At 34.8% G+C, this 23,768-nt stretch overlaps 1 protein-coding gene across 1 annotated transcript; it reads right to left on the reverse strand.

Annotated features, from left to right (window-relative positions):
- Positions 1 to 3,457: 3,457 nt before the first annotated feature.
- LOC132131626 (zinc finger RNA-binding protein-like) lies at positions 3,458 to 23,509 on the reverse strand. The gene is made up of 19 exons (XM_059543685.1): positions 23,342 to 23,509; positions 22,683 to 22,923; positions 22,482 to 22,596; positions 21,055 to 21,270; positions 19,809 to 20,149; positions 15,584 to 15,766; positions 15,230 to 15,449; positions 13,651 to 13,799; positions 13,316 to 13,435; positions 12,277 to 12,422; positions 11,303 to 11,429; positions 11,035 to 11,225; positions 10,780 to 10,948; positions 9,306 to 9,453; positions 6,964 to 7,049; positions 5,704 to 5,799; positions 5,514 to 5,625; positions 4,067 to 4,164; positions 3,458 to 3,984 (listed from the first exon to the last, which is right to left on the reverse strand). Exons 1-19 carry the CDS (start codon positions 23,410 to 23,412, stop codon positions 3,820 to 3,822), a joined length of 2,994 nt encoding a protein of 997 aa, XP_059399668.1. The 5' UTR covers positions 23,413 to 23,509; the 3' UTR covers positions 3,458 to 3,819.
- Positions 23,510 to 23,768: the final 259 nt, after the last annotated feature.

Genomic DNA, 23,768 nt, shown 5'->3' on the forward strand with positions numbered 1-23,768 from the left:
ACATACAAGTGTGTATTTATACATGGTGTCAGGTGTGAAACAACATCGTGTTATCAACGTTGATTAACTTTTCAAAATCAATACCTCATTCAGCGTTAATCCAAGGTCTGCAGAACGACCGTAATTCACCCGTGATGCAGATAAGACGGTGAAACAGCGTCGCGATTTCAACATTGATACAATTTGCAAAATCGAAAGGTAATTCAACGTTGAAATGCCGGCTGGGTACATACATACATATACATATATATGGCATCCACCAATCCTACAATGCGTCGCTGCTGCAGGTTAGGCTGCACTTCAGTCAAAATTAATTACTTTTTTACTTATAACACGTTACTGCCCAACACTGGACAAACTGTGTTAAAATATGTTCATTATGTCCTCAGTTGTGTAATGCTGTACTGGTTTCTGTGTTATGCATATGTGTATGGCACAAGGGGGCACTAAAGTGTAAGCTACAGAAGACGCGTATGCTTTATTATGTTTGTCTCATTTGATTTACGGTTCTCTCTTACTGATGGCTGTATGACCGTGAGACTGTCGGCAGCTAGAAAAATAAATATGCCAAGAACGGCTAAAGATAATCCATCTCTATCGTCCAATTTTTCCTCCGAAAGCAACGCTAACTGAAACTATGAGTGTCGCACAACTTAACAAACTGACTCAAATGATTCGCGAACCCGCTATGAACTCCCGAACTGACTCAAATGATTCGCGAACCCGCTATGAACTCCCAAACTGATTCAAATGATTCGCGAACCTGCTACGAACTCCCAAACTGACTCAAATGATTCGCGAACCCGCTATGAACTCCCGAACTGATTCAAATGATTCGCGATCCCGCTACGAACTCCCGAACTGACTCAAATGATTCGCGAACCCACTATGAACTCCCGAACTGACTCAAATGATTCGCGAACCCACTCCCAACTCCCGAACTGACTCGAATGATTCGCGAACTCGCTACAAACTCCCGAACTGACTCAAATGATTCGCGAACCCGCTATGAACTCCCGAACTGACTCAAATGATTCGCAAACCCGCTACGAACTCCCGAACTGACTCAAATGTTTCGCGAACCCGCTATGAACTCCCGAACTGACTCAAATGATTCGCGATCCCGCTCCGAACTCCCGAACTGACTCAAATGATTCGCGATTGTCGTCTTTCTGTGAGCTCAGCTGCTGCTTGTTATAACTGACTGCTCGGTCGGTCCCGATCCTGATCTACAGTGTTACTCTTTATTTGGGAGATTGGGTTTAGGAAAAGTGCTTAACTTATTGTTCCAGGTCCAACGAATGTCAAGATGTCTCCTTTGTGATACACTGCTTCCCCTGCTTTAGGAATGCAATGCTGTTTTTTGGCGACACACTGAGTTCCTGCCGTCCAGTTCCTCTGGAGTAATAATAAAAGAGCTGTAAGAAGTGAGGTGTGAAAACTTCTGGAGGTGTGTAATGTAGAGCACAATGTCTCTCTTACCAGCGCCTTGGGTTTTTATTGAGCACCGGACATCTGAAGAGCTTCAGACCTTCAACCTGATGGAGAAACTGCGGTAAAAAGCACTTAAGAAATGATTTGGCATGTAAAATGGTGTACTTCATTAGGTTTCTAAAAATGTTAAGAAAAAAGCCCAGAAAGTTATTCCAAAACCCAAAAACACAGATTTTTGTCACTGCAGAGGTGATTAAAATAGTGAGAAATGGCCCCCCCAAAAAAGTCCTGAAAATATCTGAAAATTTAAAAAAGTGATACATTAATTCGATATTTTAATAGCAATAATTAGTATCAAGCTACATAGCCACTTTAAAATACGACGAAATGTAACCAAAAATGGCCCAAATTCAAAAACAAACACATGAATTAAATAATTACACTGAAAAAAAAGAAAAAGGTTTTAAATGGTAAAAATGGTGATTGGTAAAGAAAAAAAGGCCCGTAAAACCTCAATGCATATGAAATGAAAAATATATAATATAAATTCATATTACACTAAATTGGCAAATCTTGAACACGTATGCTAATAATAAAAAAATAATAATAATAATAATAACAATAGTCACACCATAAACCTTGACTGTGAAATGTTGTCATTTAATAAATTAAAAATTTAAAAATGAGTGTACAAAAATGTAATATAAATGAGTACTAAATAAATAAAAAACCCACATTCAAAACTTTAATTTTGCATAACCCCTTGAAAAGCTAAAAAATTTATTCAAAATGTAAAAAAAAAAAACACTGCTTACCACTTACAGTACCTGCCTAAAAAAGCCAAAAAGGCAACTGAAATAAAGAAAATGTACATAAATAAATTTATATATTTGGCTTCAACTCGAGCCAAAACAGACAGAGACGTAATCTGACCGTTTTCTCCGTTTATTAGTTAAGCAGCACTACACAGATATTCCAACTGAAAGAAAGATCACACTAGAATTATTCACAGTCCTACAAAACGAGAACAAGACACTCAGCAGGAACATTTAAAAACACTGGGAAATGATTGCATTATACATAAAAACTGGTGGCAGAACGCAAATCCAGGCGATAGATGAAGAATCAATTCAATATACTAACAGCAATCTTTCTAGCAAACTGTGCATCTCTCGTTAGATTTGACTTTTATATAAAAATTTAAGAATAGAGAGGTATTACATTATATTATATTGCAACATGAAGAACCGTAAATTCACCTCCTCGTTCACGTTTCAAGTACTTTAAATCTTTACCGCAGGCACCTGTGAAGAACCACAGACTTTAGGTTGTGTTTTCGTGTCGTTCACTAGAGAACAACGGCTCCATACCCTGTCGAAACGCCAGCTTCTCAACCTCAAATGAGCGATTATTCAGTATGCAAATAAAAATAATGATTGCAGAGAAGTCTATATTTTTTTTTCTTCTTCGTCGGTTACAGATCTGACGCTTAAAAGTGTATAAATCCAGTGTCAGGTTAATAAACAACCACACAAAGCTGAATCGTGTCGCTTTTAACAGCTTATTAGTCAATACTAATAACTACTTATTTAAAAAAAGAAGAAAAAAAAATTAAGATACACAGTAGAGAAACAAATTTTGCATACATATTATTTAATACATGATAATATTATATAGAATAGTATTCATATTTATAAATATATCTAAATATTTTGTGTTTTATACAGTGGGATCCAAAATCTGAAACTTTTAATTTTTCCAAAAAATAAAAATAAAAATAAAAAGAATCTTCTCCAAAATAATTTGAGAGCAATGACCATCTGTTAATTCATTCAGATTCAATAAATTACCTTAATTTCATGGGAAAAAAAAAATAAATATATATATATTTCTTATTAATTTTAAATGTTATAATTGTCATTTGGAATTTTTCAAAACAATAAAAGACATTTATTTCCATCTTAAAATGCCTGGAATATATATATATATATAAAAAAAAAATCTATGTGTTTTGGGCCCCACTGTGAAAAAAAAAAGGTTGTATATATTTAAATATATGTAAACAAAAAAGACTGGCCTGTGTCGGGATAATTAAAGCTTTTAATTAAGTGCCATTAATGTGTCAAAGTGCCTGACAGAGCTAATGTGATGTAACTTTTTATTAAATGCCGGTCATCATCTGATTCACTGAAAAAGTGATGCGACTGGCTATTTCCAGCTCAGATGTAATAGAGACACATTGTATTATAAAAGGAGAACAACTTAGTTTTTTTCATCTATAGTGCTTTTGAAAAACGGAACCATCGAGTGCTGTATTCTTTCCTCTTTGAGTTATATTTATACATTTCTAAAGACATGACCGCTTGTGTAGATTAGGAAGACGTCTCAAGGGTCGTGAGAATCGTCTTTTTTATCCTTCTTTCCGTAGGCTTCTCCCTCGCCGGAGTCGCGTCGTCTCTTGCGATTTCGGGCTCCGGTCTTTGAGACCAGCAGTGAGCCCATGCCCAGGACGTTATGGATCTGACGGAAAGCCAGCAGTCGTAGAGCGTGCTGAAAAACAAGGACACGCTGCTTTCAGAACAGCATGGATCATGCTAACGGAAATGTTGGCTAGGCTAGCCTCGTTTAGTACCTGGGCACTAGCGGTCACGTCCTCCCGAGCTTGTTTCAACATGTTTCCCAGAGCATCAGTTTGACCTTTCTCACACGGGTCAAGAAGACCTGGACCATCTGAGGAGTGGACACAAGGTTCAATCATATAAATGTAAGTGTAGACAGGTTAGAAAACGTTTTGCGAAAGATGCATTTGCGATGTACTTTAATAGTCAGAAGGCAACTACTGCATCTCAACCAGTTTTCTTATTAACTAAATCCAAAACTATCTAAAAATCGTTTTTGTTAAGTGAAAAAAGCTGAAATAAAACACAATATAAATGTTATGTTTAAAATGTAAGTGAAAATGAGAAATGTTGCTTTGGCAACTAACTGAAATTAAATAAGTTTAAGAATTAAAACTAAATGTGGAATAGGAAAAAAGAAAAAAAAAGAAAAAAATAATGAAATGACAGAAGAACACAAAATTGCTTCGTCTTATCCCAGTGTTGTTATTCTTAACTTTGACTATTAAAAATTAAGCTTAAATAAAAAAAAAAAATTAAATATTTGATTAAATTGTTTCGCCAAGGCAACACATTTCAACTTTCATTTATTTTGTTTTAATTAAATTTAGGGACTAAAATGACTAAGAATACAAAAAAAAATACCTTAAATATAAACGGACATATTTAAAAACTAAGTCTAAAATGGCAAAAGCACATTCAATTATTGCATCCTAGTCCAGCCTTGTTATTGTTAACTAAAACAGGTTCCATTACAATGAAGCTGAAATAAAATTAAATCTAAATATATGAAAAAAAGCAAAAATTTGAAAGGTTGGCTAGAAACAATTTAAAATAAAACAACTACTAAAAGTAATACTAAAATTACTCAAACTGAAATAAAAATTAATTAATGCTGAATCTAAATGTTTAGAAAAATGGAAACTAATAAAAATCGGGGAAAATAAGCACAAAACTAAATTACTGTCATATCTCCGCGTTGTTGCAAATGTTAAATATTGTTAACTATTAGAAATAATTTGTTAATGGAAATAAAGATTAAACTAAAACAACATTTTGATGAATGATCTAAATTTATTAGAAAAGAGGCATTTTTCTTAAAGTACAGTAAGTTTAAAGTGTAGTAGTAATTAGAAATGTTGCCTTGGCAACTTAAAGTTAAGATGAAGTTCTAAAATTACTAAAACTTAAATCAATTAAAACTAAATAGAAATATTTAGAAAACTAATAACTTATAAAAATTACAAAAGCACGTAACAAAATTACTAGGATTTAAAATAAAGAACTATAAAATAGTATATAAATATTAGTGCCGCCAAAAGATTAAATCGCAATTAAATCGCATCCAAAATAAAAGTTTTTATTTACATAATATATGTTTGGGTACGTTGTATAATTCGTAATTAAAAGTATAAAATATAAAATATATATATACACAAATTAAACTAAGACTGGTCAGACCTGGCAGGAGAATCCCGGTGGCGATGCATTCGAGGACTCTTCGTAGAGCTTCTGCAGGACTGAGTGGACCTGATGCACTGCTAATGACTTTTTCTACAAGCAGCTCCATGGCCTTTGCAAAAGAAAACAAGTTAATACGACTGTGACTGGCTAAAGCAAAAGACACGGTTAGCAAACAAAGTTAACTGACCCAGTCCGGCATCTTTCCCCAGGTAGGTATGCGCTGACAAAGATCCCGCAGAACCCGAATAACGATGACGCAAGACTGAAGACCGTTCGCCCGAGCCTGTGGACGAAACTCATTAATACACAACAATCACAGCTGCAAAAACAACAGCAATTCAGTTAACAACACAAATGTAAATACTAAATGATAATGGTAATGCTACTAAAATTATTCAACGGTTGAGTCTAAGATCAAAACCATACTCTACGCAAGTTCGCAAACAATCAGCCTTTGTATCGCAAGTGCACAATTCCATTGTTAACGCTTCACTACAAATTATTTAGATAGTTAGCTAGCTAACTACGATGCTTATATGACAAAACGATCTGAATTTGTATTGTATAATTAAGTTATATTTATTTAATTGAATTTACTTGAATATTTGAAATGAGTTTTATAGTATTTATGGATTTTCAAAAAGCAAATTTGTTGTTCTGAAATCTCAGACTCAGATGAAGAGGAAATTCGGAACATAAAAATTAAATATTCTAGATCTCAATACGCAGAAATTCAGATCCTACAGAACATAGGTCAGAGGTTATCCACAGGGAAGAGTAAATGATCACCAAAAAGTCAAACGATCTGAATTTCTGCGTATTTCCAATTACATTTTAAATGTTCAATATTCAAGTTAATATGCAACATAATATTCATTTGATAAATGCCACTTGACAATAATTAAAATTTATACAATACAAATTCAAACAGTTTTGTAAGTTTCCCAGTAGCTATTTTTTAAGTCAAATTTGTGCTTAAATAATACTTTAAAAATGTATCTATATTTAGCTACTTTTTGCTAGTAGCTTGGAGAGCAGACACTAATTTTTCCGATTTTTTTTAATTCATGTCTAACTCAACTACGTTAAAATTAGTGCTGGGCAATGATTAATCGCATCCTAAATAAAAGTTTGTTTACATAATATATGTGTTTACTGTGTATATTTATTAAGTATACATGTTTGATCAAACAGGATCAAGTTATTTCATTTAAGATAAAATAATGGCCTTTGAGAATCTATTTTGAATCGACCACATTTTAAAAAACGATTAATCGGAAAAAAAAAATTTTTTACGCAGCGCTAGTTAAATAAGTTGCTTGTAGCATAGCCAAATATAATTACAAAGCAGCTTCTCCGAGACCTTTCACAAGATTAATAACGTGTAATGTGTTTACTGCCACGTGAAACCTATCCTAAATTAGATATTTGTAAAAAAATTTTTTACCTGAAACCATTTAGCATGTCGCAGAGCCGCTAAATACTCAAGGCACTTAGTCCTGCTGAGAACATCTGGAGGGTCTTTCTCTGAGGCTGCAAGGGCACATGTAGGAAACATTGTCAATTGTATTTAATAATTTATAAATAGTAAGAAAAAGTAGGTAGATATTTTATTGCTGATTAAATGACACAAAGTTTTTTAGGGGATTTGTGGCAATAGTCTGTGTTAATGTGATAATTACAACACACGTCAAAACAAAGTGACAACACTGAAATGTCACAAGACGAGGGGTTTTCCGCACATCCAGGTTCCTAAAAAAATTGTTGCAATGTTATGCAAAAATTGTAAATATTGCTTCGGTCTGTTAATGCATGATTAACAAACCCAAACAAGACAAGTGTGGAGAACCACTTTGGTTTTTTGGTTATTTGAAAGAAATAGAATTGAGAATATTGTTAATATAATTAAAAAACAATGACCTGAGGTAACAAGTCAGAATTTCAGAGGCTTTTGAGATCGCGGTTCAGAAACTTCAGGATGAGAGGACAAAATAACTTTAGGCCACATGGAGGACGATAAAATCCATTCTCTCAAACGTTAAATAATAATAAAACTGTAGTTTAGGTTTTGTCATATTTACAGACACAAAACACCAAAATGTTGCTGATATCACGCAAACTATTGTGAAACTAATCATACATTCTCAGCCCCAAAATAATATTTTGCCCACATATTTGATAGGAGTGACAAACGTATTTTACAACTAAAGTTCTCTATTAAGAGCTTGTTTTTATTAAGCAATTGTTGTTTTTAACCAGGAAAATTCATGAATTTCACTTAAAAGCTAATTAACAATATTTGCACAGCATACACAAAAATGAACTAACACAGCTAGTTGCAATTGCAAAAACTTTACATTTTTAAATGTAATTTATAACTACAAGCGGCAGTTTAATAAGCATAAACAACAGTTGTATTTTTAATAATACAATGAGAAACGCCGTTTTTTTACTATTAAAAATTATAAAAAAAAGTTTCATATAATGTAATATAATGTAATCATTAAAATTTAATAAAATAGAAATTAATATTTAAAATAATTACAATAAATAAAAAAACAAAAATAAATTTCATAATATTTTTAATAAAATGTATTTAATAATAAACTGTTACTAACAATAATATTATCCACCGTTAAAGGTACAGGTTGTAGGACCCGCCACTAGTGGGCTCACTACCAAAACAATAACAATCGCATGGTTTGATGACGCTAAGAAGAAGGAGCGTGGAATGATGGGATTTGTTGTCTTCTACCCAACCGCTGACGGCCATCAATCAGACGGAAAGATAAATCATGGATTTAACGCGAAATCAACGATTTGCGCGAGTAGATTACATACAAAGTCAATGCAAAGATGCAATCAGACTATGGCTCAGACGCGTCCTCGCGCGGGTCTAGAGACGTGATCCCCCTTGTTTGGCATGAATGCCCCATAATACTAGTCTTGTTATAATAGCATATGTTTCCTGTAAAGATACAAATCAAAACAACTCACCTGTCGAGTAAAACAAGCGAGATCGGCATCTCTTTCTAGTTAAAGTTTTTTGCGAAGCTACTTCCGCGTTTGTCCACGACACTGTTGTCATATGGTTTATATGTCAGTAAAGGTGGTAACAGAGGGTAACGTCATTGACAGGCGACTGCACTGCCCCGTGTCACTGTTTAGAATGGGGATTTTCTCATGATTCACAAGTAGTTGAAAACATTAGAGATATTGTTAGAAATCAGCTGGACAAAATGTATAACACTAGCCTAGTGGTTTTTGGATATTTTACTGCAAATATCTTACAAATTGTACCTTTAATTATTAGAAACTACAATTTTGCATTATGTAGGATCGACTTTTTCTGTACATTTAAAAATAAATGTGATTGTCACTCCCAAGACTTTACATCAATCACCGCCAGATTTATATGCACGTGAACAACTTGACCTGAAAAAAAGTTTGTGGTCAAAGCTAAAGATCTCTCTCATCCTGAGGTGCTCATGTATCTTACAACACAACTTGTACAATACTGCGCCACAGTGGTAAAGAAAGGTCAGAGATCCTGTTTTTGATTCCTTAAAACGCTTTCAAAAAGCAATGCAAAACCGAACAAGGGCAAATAATGGACTGAACCAAAAGAAGAAGAAAAAAAACACAAAGAAAATGAAAGAGGGGGGAAAGAAATGAACAGGAAAGCCAATTCACTGATGGAAAATTCAATTCTGTATGGAAATATCCGTACTTTTTGTGAACCAAGGGAACACATATAGTGCTGCTGAGGGAAAGCACGGGTTCTCTAACCTTTCTCCATGTTGGGGACGGGGTCTTCGCGCATCACTGGCGAGGTAAGAGAGATGGTGACCTGCATTTTTGGTTCCTTGCTTGAAAAAATGACGATGTTGGCTTCCTCAGGGTGTACCTGCACCTCATACTGATCTTCAGAAAAGGTCTGCCGGTTAAAAGGACACTTTGCATTACTACAGAGGAGACGGTGGGGGTCCATACAGGGGGCTTAATTTGTCCCTTATAATCCCAGTGGTAATCGCCACACTCAAATGGCTGGATAATGCAAGGGTTAATGATATATAATGCATATGTGAATGAAGTACACGCCCCAGTCTCTCTCTGTAGGTGTCATAACCAGGCAGTGGAACTAAAGATCAGTTAAAGATACACGGGCCACAACAGCAGCAGAAGGAGCAAAGTCATAAGCTCATTTATCCGCAGTTATTTTCAATTATATTCTAGGTGGATCACACAATAAACCACCAGAAACATGTCTGGGTCATATTTCATCCCAGTTAAAATCAAATGTATATTTAGCATAAAGTAAATGCATATTTTTAAGATTGGACATTTTTCATGACATTTAGCACACTTCCCTTACTCAGTAATTACCGCAATGCACAACCATCTCAATCTCCTTACTTGTAATGTGAAAAACAATCAAATAATAATAAATCTGTATGTTACTGATTGCATCAAGTACGTTTTGTTGCATGTTTAAGATTTAACAATATTTTCATGACACTTAGCACATTTTCCCAATGAACTGAGTCATTACCGCAATGCACAACGATCTCAATTTAATGAGGTTTTGTGCTGCATTAATGAGATTTTAGGAAATACTTTTAATTGTCATGAAAACAATTTAAAAAAAATTATTTAATATAGTTATTTAATTTAAAAAAAATTTGTTAAACTGTGATTAAAACATTTATATAATTTAATGCATGTTACAGTAATGAGTTTTTTTTTTTAACCCTCATGAAAATAACTGAAAGGTTTTTTGTTTTGTTTTTTGTAGCATTAAAGTAATGGCATTTTAGCAGATGTTAACTTAATGGGCTTACAAATACACTTCAATTGCTTTATGCAAAATATAAATAATTTTCAAGTATAAATACGTTTGAATAAATGTAAATATTATACGTAAAAAAAAAAATTATAAATTTTTTTATTCAGGTGTGAAATATGACTTGGACATTTCTTAGTCAGATTCACGCATATGACAGCCAAGCGTAAACGTAAAACCACACACCCAGCTACATGTCGCTGTATATATATATATATATAATCTTGCCATGACACCTGGGACCATGTGATTTCTCTTGTGGGCCATTTCCATCATGTAACAGCCAGCACAAAGGGAAATTAGGTGAAAAAACCACAAGTGCAAAGATATAAACAGGTCAGAAGTTAATAAAGTTTTCAGCAGCTTTGACAAAAACATTTATTTTCCAAGCATAGCAACTTCATAAAAACACAAGCTTACCGCTAGTTGTTTGGGCAGTTGCTCCGCAACGGTTCTCAATAGAGAGGCAGTGGGTTTCTTGGCCGCTAGCAGGATGAGCTGGACGTTGCGATCGCCGTGCAACAGGAGACCTTTAGCCAGGATTCCCACACGCATGACTCCTTTAAGAACACGTGCCTGAGACTCTGACCTGTTTAAGAAAAGCACGTAAATCCACACTACTTCGCACTGCTGTTCAAGAGCATGAACAGAAAGCCAGCTAGTGGGAGTCCTCACTGTTTGTCCGCTGCGTCATCGTCCCCAGCACACGGCTCTTTCTCCAGCAGCGAATCAGACACCAGTTTGAGAGCGCGCTCCGAATGCGACACGATTCGCTGTACGGCCTGAAGCTCCTCCTCCACGGGGTAGATGGCCGAGTGCTTGGCCATGACCTGGCGGTCGTCGGGCGAATCGGGACGGCGCACGGGCTACAGATAAATGGGAGGATTCTTGGTCAGATATGATCTCGCCAGTTTTTGTTGGAGATGTCATTGTGTGTATTTACCGAAAGGGACGGCAGGGGCATGCTGGGATGGCCCATGAGAGGGGGCGGGGCCATTCGGTGCCTCATGTCCACCCAGTATAGCTGCTCCTCCTCCATTCTCCTCCAGTACATGTCCTCCTCGTACCTCCTGAGGGACGACACACCGAAAAGTTACAAATCATGCCATCGTAACCCACACACTCCTCATTCAGTGTAACAAAATGATGAGAATTATTATATACAACATTGGAAAAATATGTACTCAATTTTTAAAGAGTGCCAAACTATAATCTTTATATAAAAAATGCTTCTGTTTGTGTGTAAATATGAAAATAAATTTCCCCCAATATAAAATAATAATGATTTATTTAGTGACTTAAACCAGGTTTTTGTACACCATTGTTAAAAAGTGTGTAAATATGAAAAATGTTTAAAAATATTTTTTCCAGATTTTTCCAGAATAAAAAAAAAAATGAATTATTCAGTTCAGTTAAACCATGTTTTTGTACAAAAATTATAAAATAAGATGCTTAGATAAACACTGAAAAAAATAATTTACATTTAGTGCAAAACATGGTGTGAAATAACATTTACTATATTTGTGATTATATTATTATAGATAGTATTTGCTGTAAAAAAAAACTAAGTATGCCAAATTGTAATCATTATATGCAAAATGTTTTATATGATTTATAATTCTTTGAAAATAATTAAATTTTACATACATTAAAAATTATTATTTATTACATATAATATTTGTAAACGTACAATAAAATGTTTACACTGATACATGTTAATTATTATATGAAAAATGTTACTTACTATACTTTTATATTTTGTAATGTGAACATTACATTTATAATTTACATATTTGTAAATATATATATATACAATATATATATAAATTATGAATATATTCTAAGTGCCTTAAACCATTTCTGATGCACTTTTTAAGAGTTTGATGTTAAAAAAGTTAACTGAAAGCTGATAAAGACCTCATTTCTATGTGCCAGCGCTGTTCATCATCCTGTTGTCTCTTCAGCACAGATTTCTGATTCTGCTTTCGCAGTTTGACTTCCAGAAGTTTCCGTGCTCGATTACTGGGCTTGATCTCCACAGGAAGGTCTGGATTCACTTTTTTCTGAAAATTAGATAAGAAATGGTCAATAACTGCAGCCCTGCTAGATTATGAGTCTTTACTATCGGTTTATAATGTTAGCTTGACTGTCTTGTGTTTTTAACTGAAACAGTTCAATAAAGTGAAGCGGTTTTGCACTGATTATAGACTTATAATTCATTAATTATGAATAATCTAATCTTTCATGAAGTTCACAATAAAATGAGAAGATAATCAACTATTAATTTGTCAAACAGTAAAATCGCTTGATAAGCCCAACAATCTCTTTAAAAATTAAAATATATGAATAATTTCATTGGTCAAGTAATTTTTGGTATTTAAGTTCATTTTCAAAATAATTACTTGTTGAATTTAATATATTAATATACAAAAGTACACATACATGTATAAATATAATTATTTAATGATATAATTCAAATATACAATATTTGCTTTTAAGCTTTTTTTCCAGTCCAAAATCGAAATAAAATTATAAAACATAATAAAGAAAATAAAAAGGTATTTATTCCACAATAAGCATACTCTGGTTTATTATATAAATAATTATGTGTTCAGTTTAATAATTATATTTACAAAAAATATATAATTATAATTAAATAGCCATTTTTTGTATTTAAATTGATGCATGTATATCATGAAACAAATTTGTTTCATTTAGTGTTTACATTTTTTTGTTCCCTTTTCTTTGAGACCATCAATTTATAAATAAAACAATAAAATAAAAATTATTATATGAAGAAATTTCCAAAGGGCAAATATTTAATTTACTTTTTCTTTTTTTTATAATTTGATGAATTTAATCATTATTAATATATAGAAATATACTAATAAATAAAATAAAAAATAGCATACAATGTATTTTTGTTTAGTTTTCTTCTCTCAGGGTGACATCTAACCTTATACTGCAGCCGGTGTCTCCGTCCCTTCAGGTGCATGTCTTTAGCGTTGGGATCGTTAAAGCTGCATTCACACAGTTTACAGTGAAAACGAATCACCTTTCCGTCATCATTTCGAACCTGTATAAGAAAAACAAACAAACCACACAATTCAAACTTTAATCCTTCAATAGAATAACAAACACCCAATTATCCTTGAATGTCAAACATTTACTAGAAGAAATCCTGATTTTTGTAAATAAATTTGACTGATTCATTGAGTAAAAAAAGTTTTTGTTAAAGTTTTCCTCAATGCATTATGCAAATAATGAAATAATTTGTCTGAACGCTCTCACCTCTTCGACATAATCGTGTCCCACAGGCTGAATGTCTGCTTGAGCTCCAGAACCGTCACCATCCTCATCTTCACTCACAGCGTCCGTCTTCACTACAGACGGCTTCGCCTCCTCCATCTTCACCGGAGCTGAGGTGGATGTTCTGCTGCCTGGAGAGAAATGGATATTAGGGAATTTACATTATTCCAGGAAAACTTGTTTTATACTACGAACTTGTGCAATTGCCAAATCTACGTGAAAAAATTTAAAAAGCACTCTTCTGTAAACTCTCATAAATGCGAAAAAATGCCCTACTCATTCGTAAAATTAATTGTTTTGAAAACAGATAGTAGTCTGAATGATTTACACCAAAATTCTTCCGTTCACGTTTCACAAATAAAATTCTAATAAATTAAACTCCAATGTAAATGTTTCAAATGCGAACAAATTCTGCTTAATTTGGAAAACTTTTATATTATGTACCTGTGCAATTGCAAAAAATATATTATATTTGCAAAACTCCTCATGGTAGCCAAATATTTCTGCACAAGCTATTTTTTTTTAATTCTTTGCAAGTCATTCGTAAAGTTAACTGTTTGGAAAACAGATAGTAGTCTGGTTGATTTACACAGAAATTAAATCTGCTCATGTTTAACGAAAAACGTCCCGTCACAACATCTAACAGATTTATAATAAATTCACAATCACCAGTATAAATGTTGCAAATGCGAACAAATTCCTTTTACCGTATTTTTCGGACTATAAGTCACACCTAAGTATAAGTCGCATCAGTCCAAAAATACGTCATGACAAGGAAAAAAAATATATATATAAGTCGCACTGGACTATAAGTTGCATTCATTTAGAACCAAGAGAAAACATTACCGTCTACAGCCACGAGAGGGCACTCTATGTTTTCAGTGTAGACTACAGGAGCACTGAGCAGCATAGAGCGCCCTCTCGCGGCTGTAGACGGTAATGTTTTCTCTTGGTTCATTTCTCTTGCTTTATGTCAAATTAATTTTGATAAGTCGCACCTGACTATAAGTCACAGGACCAGCCAAACTATGAAAAAAAGTGCGACTTATAGTCCGGAAAATACGGTAATCATTTAGAAAACTTTTTTTATACTACAAACTTGTGCAATTGCGAAATTTTGTGTAAAAATACAAAAGAAAAAACATTCTTGTGTAAATTCTCATAAATGCGAACAATTTCTGCACAACTCATTCGTAAAATTGATTGTTTTGAAAACAGATAGTGTTCTGAATGATTTACACCAACATTCTTCCGTTCACGTTTCACAAAAAAGGTCCTGAATCATTACGTAAAGTGTCACAAATACAAATTAATTTCTAATAATTCACAAAATCCAACGTAAAATGTTTCAAATACAAACAAATTTAGTTTAATAATTGTAAAACTTATTTTATATTATGTAATGGCGTAATTGCAAAAAATATAATTCGCAAAACTCCTCGTGGTCGCCAAATATTTCTGCACAAGTCATTTAAAAAAAAAATTGTAACAGTAATCTGAATGATTTACAGAGAAATTAATTATGCTAACACTTAACGAAAAGGCCCTATAAATCACTCACCGACGATGGCAACTTTAGCAGTGACTGGTTTTTTCGCAAGAGACACCGTGAGTTTGGACGGAGCCGTCGTAAGCGTCTTCTGCGCCACCGATGTAGGGGTGGGAGTGGTTTTCGCCGCTGTCTTGCTAGTAGTGATTGTAACGGCAACAGAGGCAGAGCTCACGAAAATGGGCTCCGTTGAAGGAATGGGTTTGCCAAGTTTGGTGTGCAACTTCAACACCTGAGGAAAAGTTTAACAGCAGTTGCATACTAATGAAAAGATTCGAAGATGCCAACAAAGCTGTTACACCAAAACATGTTGAAAAACCCAAGAGCACTGAAATAGTAAAATTAATCATTATGACTTTAACAAACCTTCTGGTGCTTGGATCCCCGGATGTGTGCAGCGTAAGCATCGGCGCCGGTGCATGAGACGTCGCACAATTCACAGCGCAGCTGCGTCTGGACTCCACGAGGTCCGTTGGTCACCTGACTGCCGCTCTTCTGAGCCGCCTCTTTCTTCTTGTGCTTCTGTCCTTCCAGATGTTCTCGATACGTCTGCAGGAGAGCATACGTTTGCTACTACTTTCCACTGAATGTGGGAAACTTTAAGGCAAGACACTACAGGCAACATTGTTTTACTTTTTGGTCAGTTTTAAGAAATTGGGGCTATTTGGCTTTACATTGTTTAAACGTGGAAAGAAAACATCCAAAATACTTATTTTATTTTATTATATTGCAACTTTAACTATTTGCATCTATAGATTTCAATTACAACACATATCTTTAAAGTCCGTCTTCTATGAGTTTCTATGAGCTTCTATGAGTTAAAAATGAGTTTCTGAACTTAGGTACAACTTACATACTCCAACTTCTAGAGTTATATTATCTATAATCTGTATATTTTTATTGAGGGGTTTGTTCATATACCATTTTTTTCCCAAAAACATTGGTGAAATTTACCTTATTTCTTGCTGTAGAGAGTATTTTGGATTTATGGAGTGATAAAGAGAGATATTTAAAATCCACTCATTAGAAGCCTTTAACTTTAATGTCAACAAAAAAAAATATTCTGACTTTACAGATTTCTTGTGGAAATGTATGTAAATGTTTAATTAAATAATGGTTCAATTGCATATGTAAAAAATAACTTACTTGTTTGCAATTCTCAATGTAATCAATCCACAGGGTTTTTGTTGGCTGTTTTTGGACTAACTGTATAGCACACTGGTCAACAATAGTTTCAATTAAAGTAATAGTTCAGCAAAAAAAAGGACAATTTTCTAATTATGTACTTATACCTATGAGCAATGAGTTTGCATCCTTCTTTTCTGAGAAGATCATCAATATCAGGAAGGTGATTAGCACATCCTCAAGTAATGCAGAGGTCAGACAGATTAGGCCACAATATCAAAAATATACTATGTCTATTTTTGAAGCAATTGATAGCAAAATTCTGGAAGACATAGTGCAGCACCTAAAATCATCAACCTGCTGTCTTGACACACTTCCCACATCTTTTTTCAAAAGTGTGTTTAACTGCTTAGAAGCAGATCTTTTAGAAGTAGTGAACGCCTCACTTCTTTCTGGGACATTTCCAAACTCCTTAAAAAATTCAGTTGTTAAGCCCCTCCTGAAAAAGAGCAATCTTGATAACACCATTTTGAGCAATTTTAAACCAATATCTAATCTTCCTTTTATAGGTAAAATTATAGAAAAGGTCGTTTTTAATCAGCTGAACAAATACTTAAACTCAAATGGATACCTGGACAATTTTCAATCTGGTTTTCGACCGCATCACAGCACAGAGACAGCACTCATTAAGATAATAAATGATATTCGCTTAAATTGTGACTCTGGCAAAATATCGGTGCTGGTATTGCTAGATCTCAGTGCTGCGTTTGACACTGTCGATTATAACATACTACTAGAGAGACTGGAAAACTGGGTCGGGCTTTCTGGGATGGTACTCAAATGGTTCAGGTGATACTTAGAAGGGAGAGGTTATTATGTGAGTATAGGAGAGCATAAGTCTAAGTGGACGTCCATGACATGCGGAGTCCCACAAGGGTCAATTCTTGCACCGCTCTTGTTTAGCCTGTATATGCTTCCCCTAAGTCAAATAATGAGAAAGAACCAAATTGCCTATCACAGCTATGCTGATGATACCCAGATTTACCTAGCCTTATCTCCACATGACTACAGCCCAATTGACTCCCTCTACCAATGCATTGATGAAATTAATAGTTGGATGTGCCAGAACTTTCTTCAGTTAAACAAGGAAAAAACTGAAGTCATTGCATTTGGAAACAAAGATGAAGTGTTCAAGGTGAATGCATACCTTGACTCTAGGGGTCAAACAACTAAAAATCAAGTCAGGAATCTTGGTGTGATTCTGGAGACAGACCTTAGTTTCAATAGTCATGTCAAAGCAGTAACTAAATACTAAATTAGCATACTATCATTTAAAAAACATTGCAATAATTAGATCTTTTGTTTCCAGCCAAGACTTGGAGAAACTTCTTCATGCCTTCATCACCAGCAGGGTGGACTATTGTAATGGGCTCCTCACCGGCCTTCCCAAAAAGACCATTAGACAGCTGCAGCTCATCCAGAACGCTGCTGCCAGGATTCTGACTAGAACCAGAAAATCTGAGCATATCACACCAGTCCTCAGGTCCTTTCACTGGCTTCCAGTTACATTTAGGATTGATTTTAAAGTACTTTTACTCGTATATAAGTCACTAAATGACCTAGGACCGAAATATATTTCAGATATGCTCACTGAATATAAACCTAACAGAGCACTCAGATCATTTGGATCGAGACAGTTAGAAATACCAAGAGTTCACACAAAACAAGGGGAGTCCTCCTTTAGTTACTAGTTACTCTTCAGCTTCCAGAAGAGATCAGATGTGCTAAAACACTGGTCACATTTAAATCTAGACTTAAAACTCATCTGTTTAGCTGTGCATTTATTGAATGAGCACTGTGCAATGTCCGAACTGATTGCACTATATATTTTCACTGTTTTTTTTATTTCTTTTTATGTAAAATCATTTTCTAACTGTTTTATACTAATTTTAAATAAGTACAGTTTTAATAATTTTAAAAGTTTTAAAATTGCTTGTTTTATTCTTGTTATTATTTTTCTTCATTATTATTTTACTTTCTTTTATGTAAAGCACTTTGAATTACCATTGTGTACGAAATGTGCTATGTAAAAAAACTTGCCTTGCCTATGAATCTTGGATTGCCTGGGGCTTTTTTCTTTAGCAGAAGAGAAATTAAGATTTTGTAGGAAAACATTCAACTATAGATTACAATTTCATTCCATATCTTTTACAGCCGTTTTCTCAAAGTGTTTTTTTTTTTTTTATCCATTTCAGCAGCACTTACATACACTAAATTTTACAGTTTTATTCCCAACTATATCCTTAAGATTTTCACTGAGGGGTTTGTTAATTTATCATTCGCTTGATTTTTGTAAAACATAAAAGTTTTGCAAACTTTAGCAAACTAGGGTCATGTGGATTATTATTAAGCTGGCTAAATATGGATTTTGGACTGTCAAAAATGATCGAAGTAGGGTAAAAACTGACCTAATCGATATCACCATACTTCCCAAGTGGATTAATTGCATAAAACAAATTGCAAACATTTTTTGTAATACAAGTTCTCTAAAAGGTTATGCTTAAGAATCTAAGGAATAAAATGTGAATGATATATGAACGAAGCCCTCAGTCATGTTGGGGAAAGTTACCATTAAATGTTAATTTCACAGCTTCGGTCACTTCTGACTGCGAGGCAAGTGTGACTCCTAAACGAAGAGGACCAAAGGGTTAAAGATATTAAATGAAATTTAAGTCTACAAATGAAAATAGACTGGTAACAATAAACTGACATAAATATATATACTTGGACCACTGGAAGTGGTATACGGTAAGCACCATTCACTTGCATTAAATAAGGGCCTTTCGCGCAAACTGTTTCCCAGTACCGTTTAGTGTTCAAAGCTGTGTTTTTGTTGTTGTATCTCGCGGGTTTCACAAAAATGGACAAGAAATGTTGATGTATTCGTAAAGCCATTGAAAGAACGTAAAGAACTAAGAATCTCCAACCACAAATGGGCAGTGCTACATTTGCTACAAGTGCCTGCACTCCAGTGTCTGCCCATTTATCGCTGTTCAACATACTTGTGGAATAAGTTGACAATGTTTACAATGTGTTTACATGGCGTTTTAAATCATGGCGGGTGAGGGCGTTTTCAAACGCGTCTAGACAATCAATGTCTACTTACGTCACAGATAGTACCAGTTGTGCTGGTTAGACCCTGCTCCAGAGTACGAGCTAATTTGGTTCACGAAAAAAAGCAGTCCGGTACTAAATATCGCACCCAGTTCCAGGCGGTGCAAAAATGCCAAAAAGTGGATAGTTCCACAATTAGTTCTGGTACTATGAAAAGGTTCCCACGCCTTAAGTTCTCTTCGGCTGAAATAAGAATGACCTATATATCTTGGGCTGGCCTGAGGGAGAGTAAATAATCAAAAAAGTTTAATTTTTGAGTGAAGTCGAATGTGGAGTTCATGCAAACGCTCACCTGTGGACCGGCACAGCTTATCTTGCAGATATCGCAATAGTGCAGCTGTGGCTGTTTGGGCGGCCCTTTGGGTTTTTGGATTTTGTTCTGGTGGAAAATGGGTTTCTTGTATGCACTGACAGTGTGGGTGGTGACTGTGCCACTCCTGGTGTTGCTCCAAGAGGAGCTGGTGAGCTGTTTTGGATGTTGTTGCGTCGGCTGCGGTGGTGGAGGCTGCTGCAGCTGCTGGAGGGGCGGCTGAGGTTGAGGTTGCACCTGTGGGGGGGGCATCTGTGCCGGCTGGAAGTAAGATGGTGTGGATGTGTAGCCGCTAGACTCATAGCTGGAATAGCTGAGACCAACTGAAGCAAAGAAAGCAACACAATTAGATGATACGCTGGTGGCTATTTGTGGCGTATACACTTCCAGTCAAAAGCTTGAGATCAGTAAGTCTTAATGTTTTTTAAAGAGGTCTCTTCTGCTTATTAAGGCTGCATTTATCTGATCAAGAATACAGAAGAAAAACAGTAATCTTGCAAAATGTTATTACAATATAAAATATTGGTTTCTATTTTAATATCCTTTTAAAATATAATTTATTTCTGTGATGCAAAGCTGAATTTTCATCAGCCATTACTCTAGTATTAAATGTCTCATGATCCTTCAGAAATCAGATTTTCAGAATTATCAATATTGGTGCTGCCAATTTTTTTTTTTTTTTTTTTTGGCAACTGCGATACTCTTTTCAGGATTATTTAATGAATAAAAAAAGAAAAGCATTTATTCAAAATATTAATATTTTCTAATAATATCATTATTTGCTATTCCTATTCCTAACATCCTTGCTGAATAAAAGTTAAAAAAAATAAAAAATAATAAATTTAATTGTTATAAATGCTTCTTTTTAAATTCTTATTCAAAGATTCCTAAAAAAAAAATAAAAAATAAAAAGAATCACAGATTCCAAAAAATTTTTAAAGCAGCACAAGAGTTTCTAGCACTGATAATAAATCAGCATATTAGAATAATTTCTGAAGGATCGTGTGAGACTGAATTATGCTGAAAATTCAGCTTTGAATCACAGAAGTAAATTACATTTGAATGTATATTAAAATAGAAAAATGTTATTTTACGTCATAATAATATTTCACAATATTCCTGTATTTTTGATCAAATAAATGCAGCCTTGATGAGCATAAGAAACTCCTGTAAAAAAAACCATAAAAATCGCTCTGATCCTGTAAATCAGATTGGGCCGTGTCCGTACCGGAGTAGGACGTAGCAGCTGTGGAGCTGAAGGAAGTACTGGGGGTGTAGGTGGATATGGGGGCTGGAGTCTGCTGAACGCTGGTTGATGTTGGGTAGATGGTGTAGCTAGAGGACACAGCGCTCGCAGCTGGAGGGGGTTTCAGAGCGGAGACTGCTCTTTGAACCGGCGGCTGGCTGTACGCTGTGCTCGTTGTGCTGTAGCCAGGTTTCAACCCTATAAAAAAACCAAAAATGTTCTCATTTAAACCGAAAAATTGGAAGCTTTATCTGAGCAGCATAACTAGATATCTCTTTTTGTTGTTGTTGTTGTTGTTTTGTATACTGATGATATTTAATTACTGTGAATGGGTTAGATTGACTGGTTGTTGTTTTTGTTTTTTTAATCAAGCCAAGTGCATTCAAAATGCAAGATGTAAAGTTCACATGGTTCCTCACCAAAAGAACATGAAGTGTCAACTATTTTCATTTATATGCACCAACGTATCAAAACATAATGAACAATAATCTACATTTGCAACACTATTATTTATATACTACTATAGTATTTATGTATATTTTAAATTAGTTATTTTCCGTGTTTCAAACTTTCATTTGGATGTTTTAGTAATTTTATGTAGAAATGTATTTGTAATTTTTATACAATTTTTTTTTATTTCTTCCTATTATTATTATACTTGTTTGGCTTTATTTTATTTTAATTGACTTCATCTTAAACATATTTAATTTGTTAGTTTCCAAGGCAACAATTTCCTCTTGACATTTATCTTACATTAATATTTTATTTTAGCTTCATTTCAATTCATGACAACTAAATTTAATAGCAATAGTTAACCAAAACTACACCAATACACGTGTATAACGTTTTAATTTAAATAAAAATGCAACAATAAACCACTGATTAAGAATTTTAATGTAAAGCTTAATTCACTGAAACAGATTTTTTAAAAATACATTAAAATCATTGCAATAATCCCAATATTGGATGAATGTATAATAATGATAGTTAAATGTAATGTTTATAATATATAGTTCTATAATATCATTTATAACAAGTATATGTCACTGATATTCTTACGAAAATATAAATGCATGACATATAACATTAAAATATTAAACTATATCATATTTCTAAATTGCATTACTATTACGGTTACAAATTTACTAAATTACTTAGCATTTCCCTGACTTGAATCAGCATTATGAGTGCCAAAGCCTAATATATCTGCTGGAAAAACAGGAAACATGTTCACAAAACCTAAAAGGCGTAGTTCACCCAAAAATTGGGACTAGCTTCTCATACAAGTATAGAAACTCATACAAGTTTGGAACCATTTTTGGGTGAACTAAAACACATTATGTCATCTTCGATGAATCTGTTTGTGTAGCTAGCAGATTCTAAAGCATTGAAAGAGAAATCAGATTCACCTGTCTGGAAGTAGGCCTCGGTTGCGGTTTGCTGCGCAGGTGCGATGCTGGTTTGAAAGTACTGCTTGTTCTCGTAGCTGCTGACCGGAGGCGGTTGACCGTAGCTATAACTCTGCTGTATAACCAAATTAATCAGGGAATAAATAAATGAGGCCAGCAGAGAGGCATCACTGATAAGAATGATGCAAAGAAAAGACTGACCGGTTCAGTCAGCACTTGGTAGGTTTGATGGGCGGTCGTCAGCTGCGGAGACGTCTCGGGCTGCCGGTAGACGTAGTTGGGGGCAGGATGGGGCTGGTAGGTGGGGTAGGGGGCGGTGACAGCGGGACTTACCGGTGGGCCGGTGGGATACGAGGCCGTAACCGCATGGGTCACTCCAGGGGCGGCCTGGACATTATAGCTGCCAGTGGTTGGGTGGGAATAAACAGGAGGCGGCTGGGCACTAGATGGGACATTTTAGGATTCAGAATGAATGTGGTTTACATGCACAATTACACCAAAGGTCTAAAATACCATTTTCGTAGTATAAACTTTGCAGAGCATCAAAATATAGTACTTTTTGCATGCATATGCACATTTTTAACGCACTATTTAGAGTGCAATGTAATTGCATGGTTAAAACATAGTGCTAAATGCTTACCATGGTACTACGAGTCCAAATGAATACAAAAAGCACCGCGGTAGTTATACTAGCACACGCATATTTCACTTTTCACGATATCATGCAAGCATCAATAACTAGCCTATGAGATATTTGCGCACTGGCCGTCAGTATCTAGTTTAAATATCCGTCGTGGCTTTATGGCTGTTGTAAATAAGCGGTGTGTTCGTGAGAGTCCGTGTCTGTGTGTGTTTTGTACCTGTACTGCGGGCCGGCGGCGGCTGCTGCGGCTGCATGTGTGAATCCATAATAATTACTGGCCGCCATCATAGAAGCTTCAGCGGCGTCTGCGAGCGCGACGGCGCTCACGTGATCAACACGTGTCCGTGACGTCAACGTTCACTTCGCCGCTGCCCCCCGCAGAGCCTAAAGATAAACCCGTTGTGATACAATCATGTAATAATGTATATAGACCTAAAAACGGGAGTAGTTCCAGGGTGAGTAGATTTTCAGGGCTTATCGGTGGAATTCAGCTTAAAGAACTTAAACTTAGTTTTAAAACTGGAGATAGACGGAGGTTTTGTTTTTTCTTACTGTGTTTTTATGAAACTTTTTATAAACAGAACAATAACATTTACTAAATAAAAATATATAAATACAAATTGGATTACCATACAAAATGTGGG

Source organism: Carassius carassius, chromosome 48, assembly GCF_963082965.1.
Source record: "Carassius carassius chromosome 48, fCarCar2.1, whole genome shotgun sequence".
Classification (NCBI taxonomy): domain Eukaryota; kingdom Metazoa; phylum Chordata; class Actinopteri; order Cypriniformes; family Cyprinidae; genus Carassius; species Carassius carassius.

Coding starts and splice junctions, on each gene's coding strand:
- LOC132131626 (XM_059543685.1), bottom strand. CDS start 23,412: ATGATGGCGGCCAGTAATTATTATGGATTCACACATGCAGCCGCAGCA. Junction 15,767..19,808: donor TAAGCTGTGCCGGTCCACAG/GTGAGCGTTTGC, acceptor GCTCTCCTGCAG/ACGTATCGAGAACATCTGGA. Junction 4,165..5,513: donor CACCGGGATTCTCCTGCCAG/GTCTGACCAGTC, acceptor TCCACTCCTCAG/ATGGTCCAGGTCTTCTTGAC.